The sequence below is a fragment of the Gossypium hirsutum genome, chromosome D09, assembly GCF_007990345.1.
Source record: "Gossypium hirsutum isolate 1008001.06 chromosome D09, Gossypium_hirsutum_v2.1, whole genome shotgun sequence".
Lineage (NCBI taxonomy): Eukaryota > Viridiplantae > Streptophyta > Magnoliopsida > Malvales > Malvaceae > Gossypium > Gossypium hirsutum.
The window spans coordinates 34,058,560-34,079,721 of NC_053445.1; the positions used below are offsets into that span (position 1 = coordinate 34,058,560).

At 30.8% G+C, this 21,162-nt stretch overlaps 2 protein-coding genes across 2 annotated transcripts; both read right to left on the reverse strand.

Moving 5' to 3' along the window:
- Window positions 1–9,556: 9,556 nt before the first annotated feature.
- LOC107891777 (ethylene-responsive transcription factor 4) lies at window positions 9,557–10,897 on the reverse strand. The gene has a single exon (XM_016816676.2). The coding sequence runs from the start codon at window positions 10,574–10,576 to the stop codon at window positions 9,803–9,805; it is 774 nt and encodes a 257-aa protein (XP_016672165.2). The 5' UTR covers window positions 10,577–10,897; the 3' UTR covers window positions 9,557–9,802.
- A 6,792-nt stretch (window positions 10,898–17,689) lies between these two features.
- On the reverse strand, window positions 17,690–20,699 carry LOC107891776 (protein DEHYDRATION-INDUCED 19 homolog 4). The gene is made up of 5 exons (XM_016816675.2): window positions 20,206–20,699; window positions 19,957–20,096; window positions 18,608–18,685; window positions 18,208–18,497; window positions 17,690–18,136 (listed from the first exon to the last, which is right to left on the reverse strand). The coding sequence occupies exons 1-5, from the start codon at window positions 20,288–20,290 to the stop codon at window positions 18,028–18,030; spliced, it is 702 nt and encodes a 233-aa protein (XP_016672164.1). The 5' UTR covers window positions 20,291–20,699; the 3' UTR covers window positions 17,690–18,027.
- Window positions 20,700–21,162: the final 463 nt, after the last annotated feature.

Genomic DNA, 21,162 nt, shown 5'->3' on the forward strand with positions numbered 1-21,162 from the left:
TTAAAGAGAAGCCAACGAGCATCACGAGGATGAGTGAGCAACAAGTTACGACCTGGATCGAGCAAAAAGGAGATAGAATAGACGTTTTTTGAAGAGTTCGTGAGATTTATCTTAACGCTCGAATGAAGAAGAGGATTGAATATCTCCGCCTATGAGGGCAAGGCCGTATAAATATCCATTTTATGTAAAGAGATTTATTTTCTAGTAAAGTTTTCTAAATGGAATTGAATCAGAATCAACATCTCTTTATGCATTCATTGCATGCATTCGCATTGCATGACATCATAAACATTAAAGTATACTAAAAGAGCCTAATTGATTAAAATCATTCCTCAGTTAACTTGGAAACCAACCAACCTACCAAACACCGCTACGGTACTCGATCAAAAACTAAGTAATGGACCATTGATTGGAAAGACCTGAACAATTCCAAAGAGAGAGGTAGGACCAGCTACTGCTGCAAGAGCGTTAGCTAAGGTCCAACAAAATATGATGGATAATAAAAAAATGAAGTTCTGTGAAGGAGTTAAAAGAAACGTTCACATCAATGACATATATGAGGACATAAATGAAAAGGGACCTTGTTAGATATCCGCCCTTATAAATCTGGAGTGTTCTAAGCAATTGAACTGCGAAAGAAATTCCTGTAGCATTTAGGGCTTACTTAGAGTAATGTTCAGAACACACTTGTTGCTTTTAGCCTAGAGGCAATAAGAATTCCTTTATGAAATAGGCTTATATCTGAACGTCATTATTCTAATAAAATACATCTTTGCATTCATTTTTGAGCCAATGTTTTTTCATTCTTTTTGAAATAATTGTTCTTTCATTCTTTTGAATTTTCTTCCACATCATTCTTTCATTATAGTTATTCATAAATACATTCTTTTGTATATTATTTTATATTTATTATGGGTCCCTAGATATCAATAACATGAGTGACGCTGCTACAGGCTCAGAATTTCCTTTTGAGTGAAACATGTGTTTAGAGGGATCTCATGACTTTGAAGATGACATAGATTGTAGTCTATTTCTAGACCTATTAAGGATGGAAGAACAAGTTGAGAAACGGATCTTACCCTACAAAGAATCATTGGGATACATGACTTCTCCTTATGTGGGACGTGAAGGTCATTTGGTCAATCTATCCAAAAGAGTCTGACGATCATCGATTCATCTTTGTGGTCGTCAATTACTTTACTAAATGGGTGGAAACTGCCTCGTATGCCAATGTCATAAAGTCGACAGTCAACAAATTCTAAAGAATTCTATGTCAGTATGGAACCCCAAAAAGATCATATCTGATAATATACTAAATTTGAACAACAGCACAATATTAAAGGTTTGTAGTCTGGTCGCGATTAATGCCATATCGCAAAAAAAAAACTCTGCCAGGGCAATGCCTTTCTCCTGGGCCCATTGCGGTATTGCCTATTGAAGATAGGATTTTTTCTCTCTGAGTTTTTGGATTAATTCCGATTGAAAAGGAAATTTTAAAGTTATTCATCATGGTCAAATATGCCAAAAGCAAATGATATGAGCTCACAAAAGGTCCGCCCTATAGAATTCTTTGAGAGGGACCTGGTATTGAAGAAGATCCTTCCCATACAAAGAAGAACTTCATCCTAAGCTGGAAAGGACCTTATATGGAAGCCCTTATCTGGAAAAGTGTCGATTTTGATTAGAAGGGATAACAAGGACATGCCTAATCCTATGAGTTCAGATTCAATAAAAAAAAAGAAAAAAAAATGAGAGGCCAAGGTGAAAATCCGCAAAGGACGCCTTAAGACCAAAGAGGATTTGAGTTGAAAACCCGAAAAGGGCGGCTCAAATATTTGATCAGAATGGGGCATGAGGTAATCAGAGCAGTTCAAATTTTTATTGGGGAATATGATGATCTTGCTATACCTGAATTAACAGGAAAGGGTAGGCGACATTTTGGGGCATCAATAAAGTACTGTATATCTCCTAAACACATGTCAAACTCAGAATGATCTTCAGAAAGTTTGTACAAAGAAGCTCAAACTGCGATATCTGGGGCACCCAATTTTCATACTATTTATGCTGAATTTGTTGTTCTTGGAATACTTCATTCTTTTCTAAGATACACATTCCCAATCAATTTCTTTGTTATCATTCTTTACTATTTTATTCCTTTCGAGCTATGATCAGAACTAACTTTATTCTTATCCATTGTTATGACCTTTTTGCAAGTATGTTGCATTGGAATAATGATTAATGGACTAATAAAACTTTCACAATGGAGGTTTTGCATATTACTCTAGAAGTTTCTAAATAATACAGGAACCTGAAACAAGACTATTGTTTAGAAAGCACCAAGTTTAAAGGCTGGAAATATGAGAAGGAAGAGTCTAAATTAAGACTTTCTCTTTGGATTTTGTTGTCAAAAACATTTATTGAACAACATGACAATATGTCAGTTTGGTGACAAAGCTTAAATGAACAAACAAGTAATGATCATCAGACAATAGGAAGAGGTTACCTCAGAGAAGAGAGTCTTTATTTGCGCATGAGTCTTTGGTACAACACCATGGGAATGGTGTAAAGAACCAGAAAGATTTAGATCCTGTATCCTTGAATTGTTATAGGAAAGGATTAAGGAAAAGCCATATATTTTTACCTAAACTTTGAGGTTTACAGTGGGGGCAACCTGGCTAAATATTTCTTCAGAAAAGCCAGTCAAGCAAGAAAGCGTTGTAACACGTCAGTCACAAAGCTTTAATAAACTTCGAGTAATGACAACCTAAGCGGGATCATTCTCAGAAAAATAAAATTTTGCATTCATGCAAACACCATTCACACATGTCTAGTTAGGAGCATTTGATGCATTTTGATCATGCCGTCCTAATCATTAGGCATAATTAGGTTCATTATACAGGTCATGTTCCCCAGAGAACAGATCAGTGAAGATAGCAGATCTTGCCTTCCTGCATCGACAGCGAAGCAGATCGAAAACAAAGCCTTGCCTTCCTCGGTTGTAGTGGAGCAGGTTAAAGATAGCAGATCTTGCCTTCCTACAGCGAAGCAGATCGAAGATGGCGGATTTTACCTTATTGTGGTTACAGTGTAGTACATTAAAGCCAGTAATTCTACTTCCCTGGACAACAGTGGAATAGATTGAAGATTTTAGATCTTATCTCCCTAAGTAGTAGTGGAGCAGATCGAAGATGGTAGATTTTACCTCCCTGTGGTTATAGTGGAGTACATTGAAGCCAGTAATTCTACTTTCCTGGACAACAGTGGAATAGATTGAAGATTTCAGATCTTATCTCCCTAAGCAGTAGTGGAGCAGATCGAAGATGACGGATTTTACCTCCCTGTGGTTATAGTGGAGTACATTAAAGCCAGTAATTCTACATCCCTGGACAACAGTGGAATAGATTGAAGATTTCAGATCTTATCTCCCTAAGCAGTAATGGAGCAGATCGAAGATGGCGGATTTTACCTCCCTGTGGTTATAGTGGAGTACATTGAAGCCAGTAATTCTACTTCCCTGGACAACAGTGGAATAGATTGAAGATTTCAGATCTTATCTCCCTAAGCAGTAGTGGAGCAGATCGAAGATGGCGGATTTTACCTCCCTGTGGTTATAGTGGAGTACATTGAAGCCAGTAATTCTACTTCCCTGGACAACAGTGGAATAGATTGAAGATTTCAGATCTTATTTCCCTAAGCAGTAGTGGAGCAAATCGAAGATGGCAGATTTTACCTCCCTGTGGTTATAGTGGAGTACATTGAAGCCAGTAATTCTACTTCCCTGGACAACAGTGGAATAGATTGAAGATTTCAGATCTTATCACCTTAAGCAGTAGTGGAGTAGATCGAATATGGCGGATTTTACCTCCCTGTGGTTATAGTGGAGTACATTAAAGCCAGTAATTCTACTTCCCTGGACAATAGTGGAATAGATTGAAGATTTCAGATCTTATCTCCCTAAGCAGTAGTGGAGCAGATCGAAGATGGTGGATTTTACCTCCCTGTGGTTATAGTGGAGTACATTGAAGCCAGTAATTCTACTTCCCTGGGCAACAGTGGAATAGATTGAAGATTTCAGATCTTATCTCCCTAAGCAGTAGTGGAGTAGATCAAAGATGGTGGATTTTACCTCCCTGTGGTTACAGTGGAGTACATTGAAGCCAATAATCCTCTCTCCCTGGTCAGCAGTGGAATAGGTTGAAGATTGTAAGTATTATCTCCCTGCAGTTGCAGTGGAATAGATTGAAGCACTAACTCCTATACTTTTGAAGATGCAGTAGGAAGGAATGAGGCTACTTGAAGAAGAAGAGTTTCATGTTCCAGCAAGACCGGGCAAAATTGGCCATTTTTAAAGTCTTTGCTCCGTCCCTGTTACACGACAACGAGCAAAGAGGGGCAGCTGTAATACCCAATTTTAGCCCGGGCTCACATATGGAAACATAATTTTTGAGGATATGCAATCTTAGATATGATATATGCAATCTTAGATATGATATGTGCAATCTTGGATATGATATGCAATCTTAGAAGATATGATTTTGTAATCTTAAAGATTTAATTTGTAGATACCCTTTAATCTTAGCCGTTAATGTAATTGATCTGTACCGTTGGATTTGGGGAGACTCAACTATAAATAGAGGCCTCTCACTTTATTGTAAAAGGAGGAGGAATAAAAAAGAGAACGATTGGCAGTTTTTTAAAGGTGGCTTACTATTTTTTTCATTCGATTATTATTTTTACTTATTTACGATTTTAAAAAAGGGAGAAGGTGATACCACTACGAATTTTTTTTATTTAGCCCCTTCGCCTTTTAATGTTTTTGTAATTAAGTTTTTTTTTATTTTTTTAATTTACCCTTTTATTTATTTTAAATTCCAATTTAATCCTTTTGAACGGCGCCGTTTTAGAGGAGAAGGAAAAATTTCCCTTCTAGCCCCTCTATGTAATTCGAGCGTTCAATTAAGTCCTCCAGACTTTATTTATTTGCAAATTTACCCCGGATCTTTACTGGCGATCCAATTTAGTCCATTTTTATATTTTCTTTAAAAATCAATATTTTTGATAATGTAATTGTATTCTTTTATTTTTATTTTATAATTCTCATATGTAATTATTATTTTTTATATATGTATATTTTTAAGCATGTATTTATGTTTTTAATACTAAAATTTTCGCATACTTATATTTTATATACACATGTTTAATTTATTTAATTAATTTTAATATTATATTAGTTATTTAAAACTTATGTATTTTTTTTATGTGTACAGGTATATTTTTTTATCATTCGCTTATTAATTTATATTTGCATATTTTTATTATTATCTTGCCTATTTATTTGATATTTTGCACGTCATTATTTTATATTCATTTGTTTATATCATTTCTATGCTATTGTTGTATTTGTTATCACGATATTTGCACAAATAATATAACGTTACATCATCTTTTACTCAAACTTAAAAATAGAAAATTTTCAAAATTGAGATAATGCTCGTATTTAGGATTTTCAAGGAAATTGAGCCCTAACGTATTGGGTTTCGATTTTCTTCGTTAAATCTAACAATCGAGCATTTCTCTTTAATCAAAAAATAAGAACTCATTATTGGGAATTCAACACGTTGTGTCCTAACGTATTGGATGTGATGCATTGATTTCTCGAAATGAAGATTTTTTCTAAAAAATAATAAAGGAAATATTCCGAGTTTGGGATTTTAAAGGAATTGTGCCCTAACGTATTGTGCCGCGATTCTTAACTCTTGAATAAATGGATATTCTTTTACATTTTTTTATTGCACTAGTATTTTGCCCTAATTCATTTTTGTAATTCATGTTTGGGGAAAATTAGAATGTCGTGCCCTAACGTATTGGGTGTGGTATTTTCTTTCTCTGAAATGATAAGGGTCTTAATACGTTACGTTTTTAAGTTTTGCTAAGGATTACGTTTTTTAAATTTTCGACATTAAGATATTAATCAATTAACTATGTACCAATTTTTGGGCGTAATGAGGGTGCTAATCCTTCCTCATACGTAACCGACTCCTGGACCCGTTTTTCTAAAATTTGTAGACCAAAGTCATTTTTAGGTGACCCAATCACACCTTAATAAAATATTGGTGGCGACTCCCAATTTTCATTTTTTAAAGTCGACAACCTAAAAATTTTTTGTTTTCGAAAAAATGGTTTCGACAATAAGTTTTTTTTATTGTAACTGTATTGAAAAAAAAAGGATAACAATGGAATGAATAAGACAGGAGGTGGTCCGCAAATTTTCACTTATTCTATTTCTATTTCTATGGTTTTATCTGAGAATTTCGTGTCTTTTTTTATTCCAATTTTTGCTAATTTTGTGTTTTGATTGCCTAGTGCAATTCCATTTTTTTATTTCGATTGTATCTACATATTCTATTTTTTTTTGGGTTGCTAACTCAACGGTAGAGTACTCGGCTTTTAAGTGCGACTAGCATCTAATTTATAAATATATTACACGTTATTTTTTAAAATAAAAGAAACAATAATTTAGCAATGTTTATTTGAATTATTATAAAAGATGAAAATCATTATAGTAGGTTCTAATTTTATCAAAAAAATCTAATTTAATTGTGCATATTAATTTTAAATTAATTTTTAAATTTAATAATAATGTGAGTAATGCAATAATAACTAAAAAACATTATAAGTGGTTCAATATTATTTTAAAGTATAAAATATGTAATTAAACTTGGGAAATAAAAAAGATGAGAAAACAAGGAAGGGTTAATGTTACAATATTCCCATCACTTTTGTTGGGTGACTTTGGCTATTTGTTGGCCGGCACCACACACCCCAAAAAAATAAATTTTTTAATCAGATAAAGGGATGCCGACCATCAGTGTGCTAGCACCAAAAAAGTTTTGAAAAAAAAATATATGGGTGTCGGTCATCTAGTGTCTAAAACCTCAAAAATTATTTTTAATAGAAAAAGTAGTGGTGTCAGCCATCTAGTTTTCATAACCTAATTTTATTATTCATTTAGGTGAATATTTTTGAACCAGACTTATTTTTATAAATATTAATTTTTTTTGGTAATAACCCCAAAGAACGAGACCCACCAAAAGCGGCAGCGGCGCATCCCCACTACCACTTCCAACGCCAGACTCCATGTGGGACCTGCTCTTGTCCTTCTTTCTCGTGTTAATAATTTTAAATTTTAAATAAAAAAACAAAAATATTTAACCCATTTAGAATTAATACAGTAAATAAACACAATTTGAAAATGGAAGACAAAAAACACAAATCACCATGGTCAACGTGGACTTATATCCTTACTGTCTCCTGCCTTGAGACCGCCTGTTTTTATTTCTGCTCACGCGCCTGCCCCTTGTTTCCTTTTAACCCTCATTACTGCCATTTTTTATTTTCGTTAAATTCCACTATTAGTCCCTATACTATAAGTAAGCTGTGGATATAGTTTTGTACTCTAATCTGATCAACTTCGGTCCCTTTACTTTCTGAATTGCTCAATTCTAGTCTATAAAGTTTTTTTAATTTTAAAATTCTAGTCTTGATGCAAACATTATTAGTTAAATTTGTCTATTTTGATTCTATTGTTACTCTTATACGATGCATTACTTATGGATTTAATTTATCTTCTTCAATTTAATCATTTTCAGTCTCTATATAATTTTTAATTTTGAAATTTCAAACCTAACTCAAACAAGAACTGTTAAATTCATTACCTATTTTTTTTATATTATATGAAAATAACGAGCTGATATAGTACTATACATATAATAATAAGTTTACTGCATTATATTTTGGTAATAATAGAAGTTAATTTAATGAGTTTAACGGGTAATATTCAGTTAGGACTGAAATTTTAAAATTTGAAAAGTAGATGATTAAAAATAACCAAATTGAAGTAATTAGATTAAATTCATAACCTGTGCATAGTATAGGGACTAATAGTAGAGTTTAACCCGTTTTTCTGATAGTTGTTTTTATTACCCGTTATTTACTGCTTTACCCCTCATTGTCGTTTCCAGTAGGTAGCCATTGCATTTATGAAACCTTCTATTTATTATTGGTTATTTAATAAAATATTAAATTATAGATTTGGTAATTGAGGTTACATATAGGAATGACAAAAAAAAAAATCGAAAATCGGTCCAAATCGTAATGTATAACCCTAATTAAATTAAATCAAATTTTACTTTTATGATATAAAAATAAACATTTTATATTAGAAATATATAATTTTTATATATATGGGTTATTGATTATTTTTATTTACTTGAAAAAAAATAATATTTTAAACATATTTATAAAGAAAAAATTGAAAATTTATCAAGTAATGTCCCAAAATCATAAAATAAAAATCCAAAATTTAAAATTAGCATAAAAATGGAGGATTAAAGCAAGCGATGAGGTGGCTTATGAGTTGGGGATGCTTGTGCTTAAACGAGCTCCTTTGTTTGGAGTGACACAAAATCCTGTGGGGGAAGATGGTTCAGTTATAACAATAATAACTATTCACAATTCTCGGATTTCATTGTTTGAATTTAGTTTTCTTACCATCTCATGTATTATTAAGGAATTAGATAAAATTAATATAACTTTTTATAACCCAAAATTGGTTTAAAAAATTCATAATCCAATTCAATCCCATTATTTCACAAAAAAATATTTTATTAATTTAATCAAGCATTATGATTTTTTTAATGTTATTTGACCTATAAATTTATCCTCATTAAAAATTTGATTGAGCTTGTTTGAATTGTAAAATACCCTTTGGAAATATTGCCACATCTCGTGACATCCAGATTTGTCAAAATACACTTCATAAAAAATGTCATTTTAACTTTTCATCACTTTTATTTCTTAAATTTACATTATTTATCAGGTCACCTCAAAATGAATGAAAAAAAATAATATTTATTAACTTTGCTGACGTCGCACACACGTTGATTGTTATGTGTATATTATGTTAGCAATTAATTATTTTTAAAAATTAAAAGTATGAAAAAAATTATTTTTATAATAATTTTAATAATTTTTATATTTTTTAAAAATTTTAAAATTAATTAATTATTGATGAAGCATTCAAGTGTATGTCACATCAGTAAAATTAATAAACATTAACTTTTTTTTTATTTTAAAACGACTTTATAGTAAAAAAAGAAAAGGGTAAGATAACTTCTTCTTTTTTTTTTGTAAAAATTGAAAGATGAAATAAGATTTTGGATAAAATCATAATGAAATTTACTTGTTAATTATCTGAATACAGATATGATAAATTGGTTAACCTATGCCTTTCCAAAGTCCTAAACTTATCTTAATTTTCTGGAATTTGGAAACGATAGTAATTTCCAAATTAAGAAACTTTGGCATTAAATCAATTCAAAGGACTATATACTTTCCCCAAAAACATAAAATTAAAAAATAAATCCCAACTAAATTATTTTTCCTTAATTAAAACTACATTATATAATTTCGTATTTCGTCGGCTTCGCCGGGAAAATTTCCAGATTCCGGCAATAACACCGACCCTAAAATTGAACTTGAATTTGAAATCCAAACATATCATAAATTGATTTATTTTTTTCGGGTGTTGATTCATCAGCGAAAAAAATACAGTAACAAAATTATGAACAACAAAAAGAAACTGAATGTTTCAAATGTTGAAAAAAGAGTAGAGGTTATCTGCTGAAGTATATTCACGTACATCGACCGTAGTTTAAAAAATCGCTTCCACTTACAGGAGCTCTCGCCGTTACTAATAACGTCTTTTATTTTCCTGTCGCACGACTGGCGCGAGAAAAAAAATTCAAGCGATTTCAGGGAGAGCCGGTTGGTTGAGATCAATGTTGAGAAGCGGACGTGGCTTGATCTCGTCATGATTCAAATCAACAACGGAGGACGAATCGGAGTCACTTTGCACGCTGCCGTTGAACGCCGTGTGAAAATCGTGGTGATCGAATGTCATCCGTTGATATTGTTGTCCTTTGACCATGCCACCAGACCGGACGAACGCGTCGAAGTAAAAAACCTTAGGGCTCGCAATGGTCGGCACGCCGGCGGCGTGAAAAAAGCCAGTAACCGGCGAAACTTGATGGAAAGGAAACCTAACGGTGGAGGAACCGTATCCGGTAATCGATCTACGTCCGAGGTTGAGATCCAACGGCGAAGAATCGATCATAATGGTAGTCGGCTCAAGACTCGACGACTCCACTGTGCTACTCTGGTTAGAACTCTGATTGTTATTAATGTTAATATTAATCTTACCATTATTATTAATATGATTATCACAGTTAATAACATTGACACCATTGTTGATGTTTTCACAAGGGAGTGGAAAATTCGTCTTCGCTTTGGCGCCGCGAAATTCACGAGCGGCAGCGTCATAAGCTCTGGCTGCTTCCTCCGCCGTGTCGAAAGTCCCTAACCAAACACGACTCTTCTTCCCCGGATCTCGGATCTCGGCGGCGTAACGTCCCCAAGGACGCTTTCGTACACCTCTAAAATGAACCTCCTTACTAATCCCTCCACCGCCGTTGCCATTGCCTTTGACGGCTGCCGTCGATTTCTCCCTCGGCGCCATCTAAAAGGGAAAGGAAACAGACACGGCGTTTGCGGGTTTTTTCTTTTCCGATTAGGAAATAAAGAACGTGCAATGCTTTATGATATATTTTTTTAGTTTTCGTTCTTCCTTTTTTGAGAGAAAGCGCGTGGGGAAATTGTGTGTGGGGTTGAGAGAGAAACGAGGAGGTTTATTTATAGAGGTAGGGAATAAGGAAATCGGCGAGGAATTAAAGGAGAGAATGGGGATACAGTAAGCGGTGCGTTTGACTGAGGGAGCGGCTGAGAGAGAGTGGGGGGAAGTTCCATGTGGTGGCAGTTTCGTAAATTCCCGGTTAAGGATCACGTGGCATTTGTGTTGTCTTTATGAGATCTACTATTATTACATTTCTCTAACGGCTGCTGTGTGACTGTTGATTGTGTGCGGTGGAGTGGGTCCCTCTCTCACTCTCTCTTCCCTTGGCGTTCCTTTCACACGCTAATGTGAAAATATTTATTGTGTAGATAGTTTTTTTTCTCAATCATAAATTTAACCTTTCATATTTATTCTTTTTATTAATTTGGTTTTTATTTAAGCGACAGGGCTAAGGGGTGAGCAAAACTCAATTTGATTCGAAAAAATCGAAAAAATTTCAAATTCCGAGTTAATCAAATTGAGTTATTTAATTTTTCTAAGTCAACTCGAATAAATAATTTGAGTTTGAGTCGAGTTGAATTTTAAAATTTGAATAACATATTAGTGTAAATACCCCTTTGGTCCCTGTTAAATCTGAAAATTAGCAAATTGGTCTATCTCTCAACAAAAATTAAAAAAAAAGGAAATCCAAAATAAATTTTTAAAATTCAAAATATTTATAAAAATTCCAAAATTTATATTTTTTAAAAAATTATAAAATAATTCTAAAAAATATATAAAGAAAGTTAAAATTTTCTAAAATGATAATTTTAGGACCTAAATAAGTTAATTAATGCTTCAAATTTATCATACTAAAGTATCTTCTTCTTCTTTTTTTCTTATTTTGCTTTGAAAAAGTTATCAAATATATATGGTTTTAAATTTATATGCTTTAACATGAAATTAGTTATATTGTAACAATATTTTAATTTGACATGTTTAATTTTTTTAATTTAACTCAAACAATTTCACTCGACTCGACTCGACTCGACTCAACTTGAATTTCATCTCATTCGATTCGATTTGATTCGAAAAAAATTAAAATAGAGTTAGGATGATAAAATAGGACTCGTTAATTCAATTAACTCAAAAAATTTTCACTCGATTTGATTGAATGCTCACCCCTAATTAGGTTGTTAAGTTTTTTTTTAAGTTCAACTAGAAAGCTCCAAGCGACGATTCAACGATTGATACAATGGACTAGTACCCATCAATGAATAAAAAAACATAGCTTAGATCCAAGTAGATTTGACAATTAGTGTTGGAGATCAGAGAAGAAATTTATTTAGATTTTGATTCACAGATTCATAACGTTAAAAGTTACTTCATAAAAATTTGAACCATAGAAGAGAAGAGGAATGAGAGATTTCGATTGGTGCAGGAGATGCGAACAAAAAAAGTCATACAATAATAATTTTAACAATCTAGTAACTCAAAAGAAAACTTTTGAATAATTTAATGATAATTCTTTTACCTTTTTAAAATTAAATGATCAAAATGTAATATTACTAATAAATCAGTGGTATAGGGTGGAATTTACCCAAATAATGGAATAGAATAATTAAGAAATAAGGGCGCGTGAAGTGCGAATAGCAAGTTTGAACAAATAAATTGTCGGCATATTCTGCTATCTTTCCGCGTGCCTGAATCGGTTATGAGCAAACAGAGAAAGAGTGATGGCTGCCCCTTTTCTTAAAAAAAAATATTTATTATTCTAAATAGTAAATATAATAAAAGTAATAATATTTTAAAAGTACGTTTGAAAAAAATTTAAAAATAAAAATTAATAATTTTTTGAAAAGTCGATTTTTCCAAGTTTTATTTAATTTCTTACCCAATTTGTCACGTGTGTCCTACTTTCATTGTGCATTGCTTTGCGCGTCCACAGGCTCAAGTATTTGATCCGGATTGATTGGGGATTTAGTATGGATGAATATAAAATTAATTAAATTAGAATTTTTATAAATTTTTAAATAATTTATTTAAATAAATCGATTGAATCAATTAATTTGATAAATCGATAAATTAGCTAATTCAACTATAAATTTTATTCTAAAAATCTTAATTTAAACTCGAATCGAGAACTATGTCCATTATTTTCACTATTAACTCCTTAAAACTATTTCCATTGTTTATATTTTCTATCAATATTTAAAAATAAAAAATCATATCAATATCTATATCTATATTAAAATTAATTCTTTTAAGGGTAAACTACACCTATGGTCACTTTTGTTTACCTTATGTTACATTTCAGTCACTTATGTTTGAAATGTTACGTTTTAGTCACTTACGTTATCGTGTTGTAACATTTTAGTCACTAAGCCGTTAATTGTCGTTAATGGTGTAATGGTAAGCTGACATGGCACGTTAAATTATCATTTCAAACAAAAATTTTAGGTTAAATTATACAATTGGTCCCCATAATTTTTCATTTTGAGCAATTTAATTCTTTTATGTTCTTTTAACTTTCTTTATTTCTTTTTCTTTATTTTCCATTCTCTTCTGCTTCTCCCTCTGTTTTCCTACCTTCTTTATTTCTTTTAACATACCAGGAAGTCGAATTGGTAGTGAAGAAATAAGCATGGTATGGGTTTATGGGTTTTGGTTGTAGGCAAATGATGACAGTCGACTTCCTACTTCTTTTTTCACTGCCAATTCGACTTCCTAATATGTTAAAAGAAATGGGAAAGGTATGAAAACAGAGGGAGAAATAAAAGAGAATGGAAAAAAAAGGAAATTTTAAAGAACATAAAAGAAAAAAAATTAAATTACTTAAAACGAAAAAAATATGGGGATCAATTGTATAATTTAACCTAAAATTTTGTTTGAAATGATGATTTAACGTGCCACGTCAGCTTACCGTTACACCATTAACGACGATTAATGGCTCAGTGACTAAAATGTTACAACATGATAACGTAAATGACTAAAATGTAACATTTCAAACATAAGTGACTAAAACGTAACTTAAGGTAAACAAAAGTGACCATGGGTGTAGTTTACCCTTCTTTTAATTATTAAACAATAATTCAGATAAAATTGAGTTTACCTAAATTACAAAAAAAGAAAAACGAAAACTCTTATTTAAGTTTTAACTAAAATGTGTCGCATATTGGATTAAGATATTTGATTGAAATTATAAAATAAATTATTTAAATAATGTTAGAGTTGTGTGATTCAACTCTTATTTGATCCGGTCTGAAAAGTTCGAGGCTCTACTCAGTTGTTAAAGAAATAAAATTGAGAGACAAAATAAGAAATTTGTAGGGCAAAGGGCGAAAGACTGAGGGCTGCACAAGTTGAATTTATATAAGACTATACTTCTTCTATTATACGGTTGTTTAACCCTTAAAAATGTGTGCTCTTATATCACTATTTTTTCAACATTTGTGAATCTTTTCTCCTTAGCTGTAATTTTTTTCCTAAAGGATTTTTTACGTAAAATCTGTGTGTGTTTTTTTTATTGCTTTGTTGTCATTCCTGCTATCATTATCGACGTATAGTATAACGAATTATTAAATAATAATTCAAACAAACTTGAATGAAAAAAAAAGGGTTGTAATTGAATTGAATAAATTATCGGATAAATCCTCAAATATTTGAATTTTGACGGCATTTATTACCTCTACGCGTCTTCACAAAAAAAAGCATTTTCATCAGCTTCCATTTAATTATCTGCCTAACTCATTTCATTTTCATGTCACCCTCATAAATAAGTTTATTTCATGAATTAATCAAATTGCAAAAATAAATAAAAGATCATATTTTTTTAGAATTCACTTTATTGTGGTTTTGATAGTGTTAATAAATATTAAATTTCGAGATTTTAGGTTATATTTTCATATTACGTACATTATTTATGAATCATCTTAAATCAGAACAATAGTTGTTGGAACTAGATTGGTTGGATCGAGAATTTGTTGGTGTATCAGTTCGAACCATGAATTGCTTTAAATCGATTGGGCTAGTGATTGAACTGGTTAAGCGTATTCTATATGTTTCAATATTTTTTATTTTATAATTTTTAATAATTTATTTTATCAAAATTGAACCAACAGTCAAATCAAAAATTGAGACTTGATCAATTCAATCACCCGTCTAATTTAAAAAATCATGACTGATTAGACTTTGGTTATTAAAAAAAGATTGTATGAAACAGTGGCATCACGTCATCTATATCTCTTTTCCAATAGTTTAATGCCATATCAATATTAACTTGAAATTTAAAAAAAAATTAGTTTTCACTTTATAATTTTGTACTTCTAACATATTTTAAATACATAATTGGGTAGTCTGTTATCATATTACAAAATATATATTATTAAATATGTATAAAAATTCTAAATGGGTGTTGTTATATTATAAAATATAATAATAATTGGAAAATAACAAGTGAACATATTATAGAAAAGAATGAGATGTTTCCTAGAAAAGAGACGGTCGATATTAGACATTCAAATTTTCAAGAATCAGCGACAAAAACGTTTCTGCCGTCCTCTATTTTTGCATTTACTTTTTGTTCCGCGTCCCCATTGACTTCCAATCTAATAACCTATAATTTTGCTACAAACCCTTATCTCGTAAACTAATCACTAGACTGTTATTAAATTATTTAAAAGTTTTTAAATCACTAGACTGTTAAAATTGTTGTTATATGACTTTCTTTATTCACATCACTTACACTAATCAAAAGTTTTCATTCCCTTTCTCTTCTACTCTTCAGTTTATTTTTCATTAAACAGTTTTAAACTTTTTAATCATTATTGGTAGGATTTGAACCTATACCATTTGAGTGATAAATGTTTTTGTTTTCATTATAATATTAGGGGAAGAGGATGATAGGGTTTGAACTTGCATCATCTAGGTGACAAATGGGTGCTCTAACCATTACCCCAAACAAGTCTTGGCAACAAGGGTTCTAATAATTGCTTTAAAGAAGTTGGATATATCTCAATTCTTAAATTAGTATCTAAAGTTATTCTTTATTATAAGTGATACTTAAACTATTAATTTTATCACAATTTATCCTCAGAAAATCATACCAACCAATAATAACATGACATGTGGCACATTATTATTGGATGTCGTACGCGTTTAATTATCACTTGTAACCAAATAAAATAAAATCATTATTAATCTAAGAGACTAATTTATGTTTTGTTTCAGTTAAAATTTATGTTTTGTTTCAGTTAAAATTTTGATGTATTTTTGTTTATTTTAGTAATATGTGAGTTGATACAAGATTTTAATATTTTAAATCAATTTTTTTATATTTTATCTTAATTATTTTTATTTATATTTAAAATCACATTAAAAATAAATATAACAATCAAATTAAATTATTAAAATTAATTGATAATTTTAAAATTTATATTTTCATATAACATGTTTACATGATATATAACATATATTTTTTTAAGAAACAACGAATTGAATTATAAATATATATATATATATATATGGAAACAAAAAATAAAAACATTATCAAACTCGAAATAGTACAACAAAATACATCGATATCTAATTATCTACACATATCAATATAGGCAATTTTTTGTTTATTGTTGACAAAAACATTAATTAAAAAGAAAATATTTAATATACTATCATTGAAGTTTTCAAACGGTTTGACAAAATTATCAACGCTCTCACTTTCCCTTCATACTCAAGTTTATTATTAGGACAACAAAGTGCAGAAATTAACAGAAAAGAAAAAAAAAGAAATTATTGCTTATAAATGTCAACAAAAGAAAATCAATGGCTAAAAATGGAGTTAAAATCTTTTTGAGGATTGATATTATTAATTCATTTGGTGTTGGAGTTCGACATTTTCTTTAATGGGGCGATTATGTTATTATTATTATTTAATTCGATATTAATATTCGACAAAAGTTATATATTTTTAATATTTAATTCAGAATTCAAGGTTGATTTGATGAAAAGTTAGTTGTTAATGCTATTAGTTTCAAACTTTCATGATTTTGTTGATAGAATAAATTTAGTGTTAATTGCGAATTGTTAAATTAAATGCAATTCGATAAATGTGAGTCAATTTAGGTTTTAGGGTTGATTTGATGCAAGTTAATAGCTAAATATGAATTTTCATCAAATCAACTCTAAAATCCGAGTTAAACATTATTATTTTCAAGTATCAAAAAATAAAAATAAAATTGAAGTATTGAAAAAAGAAGAAGAAGAGTGTTTTGATTGAGCATCTAGAAGCATTTCTCGTCACAAAAAAACCATGTTTTTTTTAAAGAATTAACATTTGAAACATTTTGGGTTGTTGGAAAGTATTGTGTTCAATTTTTAATCTTGAGTTCATAATAATTTGAATGTGTAAGTTAATAGGAGTATATTTGATGAAAAACATCAATTATTGTATTTAATTAATACAGGAAGAGAATTTAATTTTTAAATTTACAAAATAAATCCATTTTAATTTAAATAGTGGTACCTAATTTTGTTAACTTCATTATCTTTTATACTTGTTATGCAATTCATAAAAATCATAATTATTTCTTCAACAGAGTTCAAACTTGAATTCACACTCGGTCAAAAGAACTTAATTATAATTAAAATGTATATGAAAAAAGAAGTTAAAATTTTAAAAGAAGAAGATTTTAGTATACAGAACGTGTAAAACGAATTTTATAAAAATCATTGTCACCGACCCTGAATTGGATATATATATATATATATTATTTCAAATTTATCAATATTTTTCAAGTACTATATATTTATAATCTAATTTTCAAAATTTCTAATAAATGCATATAAATACACCTCAATTACATATAAAATATATAGTTATATTTAAATATAACCTTTAAATTATTAATTAAACTCAATAATTAATTATTATATTTTATTTAAAATGTAACTATAAATGAATTTAAAAAATAGTTTAAAATATAAGGAAATTATACATCCAATACTGGCCAAAACGCACCAAAATTTTAATCGAAGACAAGACAAAGCGGTCGCTTTGCTTCTCGTCTTAAAAAAGCTTTAATATTTCAATGTAATAAAATAGTAAAATAAGTCGTACATTGAAGTTAAGCCATAAACTATTCCAGAATATATAGTACAACTTCTGGTTGAAAATGGGGCTATAAGAAAAAAAAGGATGACAAAATCTTATCATGAAGCTTCAACATTCCGATTAAATGCATCGTTGGGTTTCGATCAAAACGATATGATCTCTCGTTTCTTATCATACCCGGAAATGCCTCATAACAAGATTCCGATAACTACATTAATTAGTTTTTATCGGTTCAACTTACTAATTTTCGTTAGTCGTTTAAAAGAGTTGTCAACAGCAAATCTTGAACGAATCCGGCTCTCCCCGTGGCTTGCTGAATCCTTTTTTCGCGTTCTTCGTAGCTCAATGACGGATCCAAACTGTATAAGAATAATCGATAATGTCAAACTCAGCTATTCCGAAAACAAAGATTTAAGGTTTGGCACATTACCTTGATTTCCACATGTGTGCTGGTGCCATATTCTTTGTGGTGGTATCTTCGAAACTAGTTACAACGGATTTCGTAATTTCTTCAGCTTCTGATGCCGGGAAATTCATAATGAGTGAAGAAAGGAACGAATCGGTAGCGGCATTGGCATTGGACACGTTAACACCGCTTGATCTATACGCACCACCACCCAGAAGTACTTGCAGATGTGCTTCTCGGAGATCCCGGCCGAGGAGAGAGAGTGCCTGACTGTTCGGAATTGCAACTCTACGTAACCTGCAACGTCTCTGCAAGTAATCTTTTGTTAAGGGAAACTATATACAATTAAAACAAGTGTGTGCATAATTTCCGAGTCGGATTAAGAGAAAATCAAGGACATGAGATGTTTCATTATCAAGGATATCTTGAATAAATTTCCGTGTTGCAGCGTGATATGACTTAGCATGTCTCTCGAAACTTTGACATAGCAAACCGGACAAATCTGTAACAGAAAAATCAATGCCAGTATTAAGACAATTCGCATGAAAACATCATTGGGAACTTTGTTCCATCGTAAATCCTAAGGTTAAGTATAAAAAGTACAAAGATTAAACAAGACAATCACAGCCAAAGAAAAGCTCTCGATTAGAGCAATTCGGCTTGAATTTCATCTTCACCACAGATTGGGAGAGAGGGAAGAGCTTTTAACAAAACCAGAGATAATCTCCTGCGTATCAGACACGGTGAGATGCCTAGGATTCGATTAGTCATCAAAATCTCAGAATATACGAAACGCGCATTCCTCTATACCATCAGCAATATCATATACTAACTCTACCGATCATCGTATATCCTGTTTCAATGTACGTATACTTCCGAGTTTTATCCAGCATGAAAATAATATCACCGATCCTGCTCCAGCTCGTCCAAAACTTGTAGCTTGAGTTCAATCCATAAACTGTATGTTTTAGTTTCGTTTCTTACACAAGCCATAAAAACCATATAAAGATTGAGCAACAACGAGAAAGACGATATCTCAATCCTGATCATCTTTCGGTCAACAACCTTTCACATGGAATCAAAGCAATTCAAGTTTTGTTTCTTCCGAATTAAGCTGCGAAATAATAACCAAACCTTCAAACTGGAAACTTAATCCTTACTAGACCATCAATATGGGATCGGGACTATGTCCTAAAGTCATTAGCAACATCTACAAGTCATTATAAAACACGATTTTATCCCCAACATTCTTAAGGTTACTCTCATCCCTCACACCCCAATGTTCGAAATCGAGCAGCAAGATCAGCGCATGACATTCTCGACTTTCATAATTTAACCCAACAAAACAGGGTAAATGACAGACTCATAACTCTATAATCATGTCAGAAGGCGAAAATCGATAAAACATCTAACAACCAAATATCAGATTGTTGAAACTATTTTCTCTACTAAGGTAAAATCCGAAGTCCCGAAACAAAAAACACACAATAGCCTGCGCAATCCCGATACATTTGTACTCTGCAACATCCTTAGTTTGATCATACAAATAATAACAATAAATCACAGTTTTTTTCTCTCTGTATCTATAGAGGAAACCTCAAATTTGCAATTAAAAAACCCCCAAAAACACACAGACAAAATTAGAAAAAAAATAAAGGTTATTATAATCAAACAAACACTATAATCAAAACTAAAAAAGAAACCTAAACTGTTTTTATCCATTAACAAAACAATTAAATAATTAATTTTCTTAATATAATGAAATTTGCGTACCGTAACTTTGGATTCACAGGGATGATCATCTTCGAGATGGGAACACAGGGACGCGATATCGAAATCCTCGTAACAATACGGGCATGGGAAATCGGGTCGGACCTCGTCGTCAACCTCAAAATCATCGATGGTCAAACGATCTTTTTATTTATTTATTTATTTATATTTCAAATAAAAAAATAAATGAGAAAAGGGGGAAAATGAAAAAAAATTGAAAAACCCAGATCGAAAATTGAAATTAAAACGTACCCAGATGAGAGGTTTGATGGCGGTGCTGCAAATTATACTGGCGTTTAGCGGCGGCGAGACGAGACGTCCAGAAATCGGAATCCATTTGAAAAATGACCCAAAGGTGTTTTGGAACTTTTTTGAATATTTTTATTAAAAAAATTACAACTCACAAACTAGAAATATATGAAATTTTTGCTTCTTTTTCTACAAAAATTATATATATTTCTGGGTTTTCTTTGACTTTTGTTAAAAAAAAAAAAAACCTTAAGCTTTGTTCATCTCAATGAAAACAAATACAAGAGAGAGAAAGGTTAAATTATTTGTTTATCGATAAGATGATGATAACTAATAATGGATGATGCATGATTTTATGATTAAAAAGAAATATATATATATGTCTTAATCATACGAGAAAGGTTCAAAAAAATTGAGGATTGAAATGAGAAAAATGCTTAAAACACCATTAGACAAAGAGGCGACGTAGAGCAAACGTCGGGTATTTTCTTGCTTTAATTTGATTTAGATTTACTATTTTTTCTCCTTTTAAAGTGCTTTTTTTAAATAAAATAAAATGTAACTTGTGGTCTAAATTTGATGTATTTTCTTTTTCAATATGTTATTTTTCTTATGATTTTTTTTATTGTAGCCATGAAAGATAACCACATAACTTTCAACATTTCTTCTTTTTTATTTTTAATTACTATTTTGATTTATATTTACGATAACATATAATAAATAATCAAACGCTTAATAATATGTACGAAATTAAAATAATAAAAAATAATAAAATCAAAGGTAACTTTAGTGGCCTTAAAATGAAAAAATTGCTATACAACCACTTAAATAAATTTTTAAATTTTGTTAAAACGGAATTTTTAAATTTTAGTACTATGTATAATATGATTGTTTGAGTTGGTATCGCGAGTTATATAATATGATTGTTTGAGTTGGTATCACGAGTTAATTCAACATCAA